This window comes from Aulonocara sp. 'chitande type north' Nkhata Bay, linkage group LG4 (genome assembly GCF_057382095.1).
Source record: "Aulonocara sp. 'chitande type north' Nkhata Bay isolate Kocher_YH1m ecotype deep benthic linkage group LG4, A_spYH_male_GT1.1, whole genome shotgun sequence".
Taxonomy (NCBI): domain Eukaryota; kingdom Metazoa; phylum Chordata; class Actinopteri; order Cichliformes; family Cichlidae; genus Aulonocara; species Aulonocara sp. 'chitande type north' Nkhata Bay.
Genome location: NC_141347.1, coordinates 2,685,430 through 2,695,534, shown reverse-complemented (window position 1 = coordinate 2,695,534; position 10,105 = coordinate 2,685,430). Strand labels below are relative to the sequence as shown.

The window sequence follows — 10,105 nt, the reverse complement described above, 5'->3', positions numbered from 1 at the left end:
AGTGCATCAGAAACAAAAACAAAACAAAACAAAGATACCACCCAGGACTCTTGAGAAACTGCAATCCTCTATCACACAGGAATGGAACAACATTCCTCTCTCAAAAGTCCACCACCTCAGTTTCCAAATGTTTATGGAACATTAACAGTAAATATGGTTTTCCCCCAGTTACTTTCTTTCTTTTCATCTTTTTGGAATTTCTACAAACCTTTTTCATTGCTCACAGTTAACTCAGGATTACTCAGAGTTGACTGACTGTTGTTTGAGCTCAGTGTGTCACCTTTTGCTATCTTTTCTATTTTATTTACCATTAATTTAATACTTGAGTTAAATTTCAATCTCCAGAAACCCAACCTTATCAGTTCATTTTCAGTTGCCTTTTTTTAGGCATTTTTTTTATTGAAAGGTAAAGACGCTACAATAATACAAAAAGTACTGTTGTGCAGCACACTCTACATTTATTTATATTCATAGTATCAAGGGTTCAGTACCCTATTAATGCCAACCAGAGGCGCTAAATAATCACAATTGTGTAAATCCATGCCACCACATGGAAACACCTCTTAGGCTGTCTCTGTATCACACAGTGTCAACAGCAGTTGCACAAGTACTCTTTGTGATTCTCTGGCTTTCACCTTCACAATAATGATGCTCAGACTCCTTCAATTAGCTGCTCTTCCACTATGTCTAGCAGGTAAATTCCTGAGTTCTGTAAGTACTGATTTAAATATTAATGCTTCTAATAACTCCAACTGTGTGCTTCAATTGTGTTTTTTCTGTAGGGCTCTCATCAAAAACTGTCCATCAGAGTCCTGCTCAGATGTTCAAAGTGGCTGGAAAACAAGTCCTGATTAACTGCAATCACAGTAACAGTGATTTTTACATGATCCAGTGGTACAAGCAGTCTGCAAGGAGGAATGAAATGACTCTCATTGGGTTTGCACGATATGACAGTCAGGCTGTTGAAGGCCCATTCCAAGCACTTTATAACGTGAGCGGCAGAAGTGCTTCGTCTCTTCACTTTTTAGCCCACGGCAGTGCGATATATTTTTCTGCTGCAAGTGAAGCACCCTGCTGCATCACCCGAGTGGTCTGTAACAAAAACCCTCACCACACTCATCTGCTGTAACCACACATTCTGCAAACACTTTGTCAATATCTGGTGTCAGACAGCCGATTATGCGGGATTAAAACAAAACTTTGAATGGTGGGGCATGGCATTACCAAAGACAGTTTGACACGTTTGCGCCATGAAAAATCGTCACTCTTCCCCAAACCCCTGCAATTCTGGGAGCCTGACCAGACCCTGGTGTTCTTCTTCCTGATGTTCAAACAATGCCAGTCCTTAATTTTTCACCTTTTTGCCATTCCCTGTTAGTATTATCACAACCTCACTTCTTAACAGTTAGCAGAGCTTCATGAGGTTCTTGACATCGTGCTAAACCCCTTGCCTTGTAGCTACATTTTGAGTGCGTGCATGTGGGTGCAGAACATTCAATTCAATTCAATTTTATTTATATAGTGCCAAATCACAACAAAAGTCGCCTCAAGGCGCTTTATATTGTACACTAGATCGCACAATAATAGATACAGAGAAAAACCCAACAATCATATGATCTCCTATGAGCAAGCAGTTTGGCGACAGTGGGAAGGAGGGGCGGGGCCATCTGCTGCGACCGGTTGGGGTGAGAGAAGGAAGACAGGATAAAGACATGCTGTGGAAGAGAGACAGAGGTTAATAACAGATATGATTCAATGCAGAGAGGTCTATTAATACATAGTGAGTGAGAAAGGTGACTGGAAAGGAAAAACTCAATGCATCATGGGAATCCCCCGGCAGCCTATGTCTATTGCAGCATAACTAAGGGAGGATTCAGGGTCACCTGGTCCAGCCCTAACTATATGCTTTAGCAGAAAGGAAAGTTTTAAGCCTAATCTTAAAAGTAGAGATAGTGTCTGTCTCCCGAATCCAAACTGGAAGCTGGTTCCACAGAAGAGGGGCCTGAAAACTGAAGGCTCTGCCTCCCATTCTACTTTTAAATACTCTAGGAACAACAAGTAGGCCTGCAAAGCGAGAGCGAAGTGCTCTAATAGGGTGATATGGTACTACAAGGTCATTAAGATAAGATGGGGCCTGATTATTTAAGACCTTGTATGTGAGGAGCAGGATTTTGAATTCAATTCTGGATTTAACAGGAAGCCAATGAAGGGAAGCCAAAACATGAGAAATCTGCTCTCTCTTTCTAGTCCCTGTCAGGACTCTTGCTGCAGCATTTTGGATTAGCTGAAGGCTTTTCAGCGAGTTTTTTGGACATCCTGATAATAATGAATTACAGTCGTCCAGCCTGGAAGTAATAAATGCATGAACTAGTTTTTCAGCATCACTCTGAGACAAGATATTTCTAATTTTAGAGATGTTGCGCAAATGGAAGAACGCAGTCTTACATATTTCTTTAATATGTGTATTGAAGGACATATCCTGGTCAAAAATGACTCCAAGGTTCCTCACAGTGTTACTGGAGGCCAAGGTAATGCCATCCAGAGTAAGAATCTGGTTAGATACCATATTTCTAGGCTTTTCAGGGCCGAGTACAATAACCTCAGTTTGATCTGAATTAAGAAGCAGAAAGTTAGCGGCCATCCAGGTCTTTATGTCTTTAAGACATTCCTGCAGTTTAACTAATTGGTGTGTGTTATCTGGCTTCATGGACAGATAGAGCTGGGTGTCATCAGCATAGCAGTGAAAATGTATGCTATGTCTTCTAATGATACTGCCTAAGGGAAGCATGTATAATGTAAACAGAATTGGTCCTAGCACTGAACCCTGTGGAACTCCATAATTAACCTCAGTGTGTGAAGAGGACTCTCCATTTACATGCACAAACTGGAGTCTATTAGATAGATATGATACAAACCACTGCGTTCAGCACCTGTAATACCTACAGCATGTTCTAATCGCTCTAATGGGATATTATGGTTGTTAGATTTTGTATTGTTGATTGTCATTTATGCTTAGAAATATTTAACCATGTATGCTTAGAGGTGTATAATCAATTGTGTAGTGATAGGATGTGTGATCTTTAACAGGCTACAAAGGCTTGGTGTGTATTCCACACCTACATCCTGGGAGCATGGGAAGAGGTCGTACCTTTTCTTATTGTTTTATGGTAGGATTAACGTAGCTACGTCTGTTCTAGTCTAAGTGCTTTTTGTTTAGATGAACTGCTGGACTTCCTCACCGTGCTATCTAGGGTGAACCATCTAGGGTGAGGGGGGGTCTACCCTCTTCCTGACCAAGGATGTTTGCCTTTGTGCTTTCATGTATATGACCCTTTGATCAGCAGTACCACACACACACACACACACACACACACACACACACACACACACACACACACACACACACAGTATTCTTTGTTCACATGTATATCTATGTAAGATGCTATATGTTAATGACCCTATGCATATTCATGTAACCACAATAAAAGGAGTGCTATGGGGAGCCTGGCTGAGAGTCTGATGGAGGTCAAGTGGTGGGACGACACTTGGCTCTAGCCAGGTCTCCCTCATGCATGAGTAAACCAGAGAACTTTGGTGCCTTGAGTCTTGCTTTTTGCTGCGTAGCAGATTGTCCTTAACGTTCCAGCGAATAGGTTCGAGCTACAAACCTATCAATGGTCAACAGTATCGAATGCTGCACTAAGGTCTAGCAGGACAAGCACAGAGATGAGTCCACTGTCAGAGGCCATAAGAAGGTCATTTGTAACCTTCACTAAAGCTGTTTCTGTGCTGTGCTGAGCTCTGAAACCTGACTGAAACTCTTCAAATAAACCATTCCTCTGCAGATGATCTGTTAGCTGTTTGACAACTACTCTTTCAAAGATTTTTGATATGAAAGGAAGGTTGGAGATTGGCCTATAATTAGCTAAGACTGCTGGGTCTAGAGATTATTTTTGAGTAAAGGTTTAACTACAGCTAGCTTGAAGGCCTGTGGTACATAGCCGATCATTAGAGATAGGTTGATCATATTTAAGATCGAAGAATTAATTAATGGCAGGACTTCTTTGAGCAGTTTTGTAGGAATGGGGTCTAAAAGACACGTTGATGGTTTGGAGGAAGTAATTATTGAAGTTAACTCAGAAAGATCAATTGGAGAAAAAGAGTCTAACTTAACATCAATGGTACTAAGAGTAGCTGTAGATAATATTACATCTGTGAGATGATTATTGGTAATTTTTTCTCTAATGATAAAAATTTTATTTGTGAAGAAGTTCATGAAGTCATTACTAGTTAACGTTAAAGGGATGGTTGGCTCAAAAGAGCTCTGACTTTTTGTCAGCCTGGCTACAGTGCTGAAGAGAAACCTGGGGTTGTTCTTATTTTCTTCAATCAGTGATGATTAGTAAGATGTTCTGGCTTTGCGGAGGGCTTTCTTATAAAGCAGCAAACTATTTCTCCAGGCTAAATGATGATCCTCTAAATTTGTGACACGCCATTTCCTCTCCAGATTACGAGTCATCTGCTTTAGGGTACGTGTTTGAGAATTATACCACGGAGTCAGGTACTTCTGATTAGAGACCTTAGTTTTCACAGGAGCTACAGTATCCAGAGTTGTACGTAGTGAGGAGGTAAAATTATTAACAAGATAATCGACCTCTGTTGGGGTAGCGTTCAGATAGCTGCTCTGCTCTGTGTTGGTACAGGTCATTGGAGATGATAACAGTGGGTGGATTATATTCTTAAACTTAGTTACAGCGCTTTCAGAAAGACATCTACTGTGATAAAGTCCACTCTCCACCGCTGTGTAATCAATTATTGTAAATGTAAATGTTATCAGGAAATGATCAGACAGGAGAGGGTTTTCAGGAAACACTGTTAAATGTTCAGTTTCTATGCTATATGTTAAAACAAGATCTAGAGTGTGATTAAAGTGGTGGGTGGGTTCTTTTACATTTTGAGAGAAGCCAATTGAGTCTAGTAACAGATTAAATGCCATGTTGAGGCTGTCATTTTTAGCATCTACATGGATGTTAAAGTCACCCACAATAATTATTTTATCTGAGCTCAGAACTAAATTAGATATAAAGTCTGAGAAATCAGACAGAAACTCTGTGTAAAGTGGATGATATATGGTAACAAGTAAGACTGGCTTCTGAGTTTTACAGCTGGGGTGGACAAGGCTAAGCATCAGGCTTTCAAATGAATTAAAAGTCTGTCTGGGTCTTTGGTTGATTAATAGGCTGGTGTGAAAAATTGCTGCCACACCGCCCCCTCGGCCTGTGCTTCGAGGTTTCTGTAGTTAGAATGACTCGAGGGTGTTTTGATTGATTGATTGATTGAATCTTTATTTTGAACATGTTGAAAAAGTATTAAAAAAAATAGAATTAAAAGAGACAAATGAACAAAGCAAACAAAAGGAAAACGAGCAACCACAACTCCAAATAACGTCCATGTTCAAAAAGGAGCAGGAAGAAGCATAAGCTTATTTAATCCCACCCCTTTTCCACTATCTAGTATCAATAGACTACAGAAATACCTCCTTGCAATTACATTATATGTTATGTGTAATTTTTTTTTTTTTTTAATATATACACATATATGTTTCTATCTATCCATACATACGTATATACACACATACGCACATATACACATTTTCAATAACCCCATTAACACCTCAAGGATACACAACCTACAATTATATATATATATATATATATATATATATATATATATATATATATATATATATATATATATATATATATACCCATAACAACATACCCGTGCATGCGCACACACATGAAAATATTAGACAAGAACACCCTATCAAATCTCTACCTTTTCCCTGTACCCTGTAAAAACCATATCCTTAAACCGCTTTTTAAACTGTGCCATGCTTGGACATTGCTTCATATCTTTACTTAGTCTGTTCCACAGCTTCACTCCACACACAGAGATGCAAAAACTTTTTAATGTTGTACTGATACGAGGATGTTTTAAATTTAATTCCCCCCTCAAATTGTATCCCCGTTCCCTTTTAGAAAACATTTTTAGAATATTGTCAGGAAGCAGGTTATTTATTGCTTTATATATAATTTGTGCTGTGAGAAAATGAACCAGATCTGTGAATTTTAGAATTTTTGATTTAATAGATCGTTCTTAAATGCAGTCATAGTTTCTTCTGTCCTTACACGCCTGTATCTCAGTTGTTCTTCATGCTGGTTTTTCTTATAATTAGTGTCATAAACTGCAAAAACTGGTAGGTGATCACTGATGTCATTAATTAATATTCCGCTCACAATGTTGTTTTCCATATTGTTAGTGAAAATATTGTCAAGTAAGGTGGCACAATGTGGTGTAATTCTGCTAGGCCTGGTTATTTTAGGATGTAAACTCAAACTGTACATAGTGTTTAGGAATTCGTCGGTCATTTTATGCTTTTTTGGATTCAACAGGTCAATATTAAAATCACCACAGATAAACATAACTTTTTGATTTGTTTTAGAGAATATTTCCTCTATGAAGTCATTAAATACTTGAATACTAGAGCCAGGTGTTCTATATATACAGCTAATTATTACATTTTTTTCTTTTTCCTTATAAATTTCAATTGTTATACATTCTAGTAAATTATCAATTACAGTTGTCATACTTTCTACCACCTTGTAGTTTAGGTTTTTATCCACATACACAGCTACTCCCCCTCCACTCTTGTTCCTTCTATTTACAAAATTCACTTCATATCCCTCCAGTCCAAAGTCCATTCCTTTCTCCGCATTGATCCATGTTTCAGAAATGGCAATAATTCCAAATGGATTTGTCAACTCATTTAGATATTCCTTTATATTGTTGAAGTTGGCATACAGACTTCTGCTATTAAAATGGATTATTGATAATTTATTTTCCGTGTTGATGGTGTGCTTAAACTGTTCATCAGTGAAGTAGCAGCAGTTACTGCTGATGTTGTAGAAGAAATTATTTTCCGGGTCTATATCCTTTTCTAAGTCTAGAACATTATGGTCTGTGTATCGAAATGTTCTCAGTTCCAGATTATCATAAAGAGAATTCCAATGAGTTATGTTGATATTGTTGCCGGATGCAGATGAAGTTCTTTTGGACTGTGCCATGTGTTGTGTTGTGTGTCACGTCACATGTGTATTCATACCTCCAGAGTAAGTTGACCTCAGTATTTGTCCAGCTCTTCCATATTTCTGATGACCAACACTTTGGCTTGTTCCGGTGTTCCATTGAGTTTAATGAATACTTTGCAGTTGGTGGTCCATGTATTTTGAATTTTTCCCTGTTTCTTCAAGTAACGTGCTTTCCTGGCAATGTCCGCATTTCTTTTTATCAGATGTTCGTTCATGAAGACATCGGATCCTTTCAGTTTCCTTCCTTGTTTTAACAGTGCTGTTTTCTGTTTTCTGTTTGCAAATCTCACAATGATGGCTGGTTTGTCACTGTCATTTTTTCGGGGCAGAGGGTGGCAAGCCTCAATGTTGTTATAATCCACTTCCACACCTTTGGACCGTAGAAAGGTAACCACTTGATGCTCCGTGGAGTTGACATCTTCCTCTCCTGGCCCTCCTACATTGTCAGTGGCGACCGCCCGGGCGTATGACCGGGGTTTGATGCGAAGCCCCGTGATGATAACATCGTTCATCCGGGTGTACTGCTCCAAATCCGCCACTCTGTTCTCCAGGTACGCCAGCCGCCGATCCTTCTCGGCGTTCTGGATGCGGAGAGCCTTAACTTCCTCGACCAGGTCCAGGATGGCTTTCTGCTGCAGTTTGACAGTAGAAATCTCCTCTGTCATAAACTCCAGCGACTTCTTAATATCGTCTCCTTCCTCGGCTGACAGAACTTTTTTCGGGCCCATGCTGAGAGACGCTCTTGTAGCTTTGCCGTGACGACCGGCTAGCTAGTTGATGCTAGCGTCCTTCCTCTCACTCGATTGATTGTTGATTCATTTAAACTAACATAATCATCCTGCTGCAACCAGGTTTCTGTAAGGCTGAGTAAATCGATTTGTTGATCAATTATTAAGTCATGTACTAACAGAGACTTGGAGGAGAGAGACCTAATATTTAATAATCCACATTTCACTGTTTTACTCTTTGGTTCAGATGTGGATACTGTATTGTTCTTTCTTTTTGATTTCTTATGTTTAAATTGTTTATTGCTGGTTTTTAGTTTGGTTTTTGGTCTGTTTGGGAGCTGACACAATCTCTATGGAGATGGGTTTTTGGCCAAACATGGCCAAACAGTTCAATTTAACCTATTAGGTGAATAAAGCTAGAAATAACATTGATCTGTAGCTCATCACACCTTCAAAAGTAGGAACATTTTTTAACAGACCTGCAATTTCAAGACATCACTTCAATTCAGTTTTATTTATATACCACCAAATGACAGCGAGTCATATTGCAAAGGCCCTTCAATAATAGCAATCACTTGGTGACAGTGCAAAGGAAAAAAATACCTTTTTACAGGAGAAACCTGGCTCCATGTGCCACACCTGTTTGGTGGTGACAGAAAGTAAGTAATATCACTCTCTCCAACTCTGACTCAGTTTTCTCATGAACTGGCAGCATATCTTCACAAAGTACTGAGCTAATGGTGTAGGGCTGATGGGAGGAGGTTCCCGCCCACCTTGTGATTTTCTGTGCGTTAAGGATGTGGATGAACAGTATGACTGCAGATTCACTGAGAAAAACAGCAACTGAAGGCAACAGCACAGATACACCAAAGCTAGTTTAATAGTTGAAATAAAGAAGATGTTGATCTTATTCTTGATTCTGATTCATAATATTCATTTGGTTTCAGGTAATGGCGTGAAACAGGGATATTTTTGGAATAACCGCTGCCTAAAGCACACACCTTCTTCTTATTGCTGTGTGTAAAGTATTTTATGGTGTTCTTTGCTGTTTCTTTCACAGGTGTCTCACTCAGTGACCAGGTCCACCAGACTCCAGCTGATATGTGCAAAAACCCAAATGAGACAGCCACACTCAGATGTTTGCACACCATTTCCACCTATAACAGGATCCTCTGGTACAAGCAGTCACAGGGTGGACAGTTACAGCTGCTGGGATACATGTGGGGAAGCCGTCCCACTCTAGAGGCCAATGTGTCTGCAACCTTGGATGGTAGTGCAGATGAGAATAAAAACTGCACCTTAACAATTGAGAAACTCCAGCAGGACAGCAATGCGGTGTACTTCTGTGCAGCTAGTTTACACAGTGTTATCTATGGCTGCTTCTCAGCACAAAAGCCTCACCACCACACATAATATCATCTGTGTATTACTGTTCACACCCCCTTAGTTCTTACTGTGCAGGCAGAAATGTTCCTGGGAAAGTGAAGGCTTCTATTTTTTAAATGAGTTTTCAACCATTGTATTTTCGCTGTCAATTTCCAGACTTTTTTCCAAGTAATGAAATCTCAGAAAGTTGGTTCTGTTCATCTGGAAATTCTGCCAGATGAACAGAATCAACTTCCTGTGATGTACCTAGGTTTACTTTTTCTTGGGATTTTGTTCCTGCAGTTAACGGTCGATTTGTTGCCAAACTTTCTGACAGCAACTATAATAATGTGGGGTGTTCTGCAGAGATTTGCAAAGCAGTGTCCAGAGCCCTGTGTTACGCTGCCTTTCCTGTAGCTTCTAGAGACTGGCACATGTTTTGTTCTTTGCATGACACCTGCAGATAAAAGCCAGAGGTTCTCATGAACAGCTTCAGCAACAGCCTTTTTAAAGAAATTTGCATGTCAGCCTACATGTTGGTTTTGCTTTCTCTCACTCTTTTTTATTAACCTTTCTGACTGAAGACTTTCTGTTTTTATCTTCCTTGCTTTGTAACTGTTTGCCCTGTTCCCACCAATGTCCCTGTTCCCACCAATGTCCCTTCACGTAATTAGTGTAAATGCAGTCTTGTCGTTCCCTTTATCTTTTTCCTTAGTCATCCATGTCTGCTCTGGTGTTCTCCTGGTTAAATGTATGCTCCTTGTGCTTACTATAATGTCATCACAACCTCAACAACCACTTAGAGTGGCAGTTGAGGCAAACCAGATTTGTTGCAGTATTCTGACTGATGGTGTTGCCACC

The 10,105-nt window shown here is 39.6% G+C and overlaps 1 protein-coding gene across 1 annotated transcript; it reads right to left on the bottom strand.

Moving 5' to 3' along the window:
* Positions 1 to 7,041: 7,041 nt before the first annotated feature.
* Positions 7,042 to 7,937, bottom strand: LOC147331733 (uncharacterized). Its single transcript, XM_086287941.1, has one exon. It carries the CDS (start codon positions 7,877 to 7,879, stop codon positions 7,184 to 7,186), a length of 696 nt encoding a protein of 231 aa, XP_086144067.1. The 5' UTR covers positions 7,880 to 7,937; the 3' UTR covers positions 7,042 to 7,183.
* Between the last annotated feature and the right edge of the window lie 2,168 nt (positions 7,938 to 10,105).

Excerpts from the sequence above, each read along its gene's own strand:
- LOC147331733 (XM_086287941.1), bottom strand. The coding sequence starts at position 7,879 with ATGGGCCCGAAAAAAGTTCTGTCAGCCGAGGAAGGAGACGATATTAAG.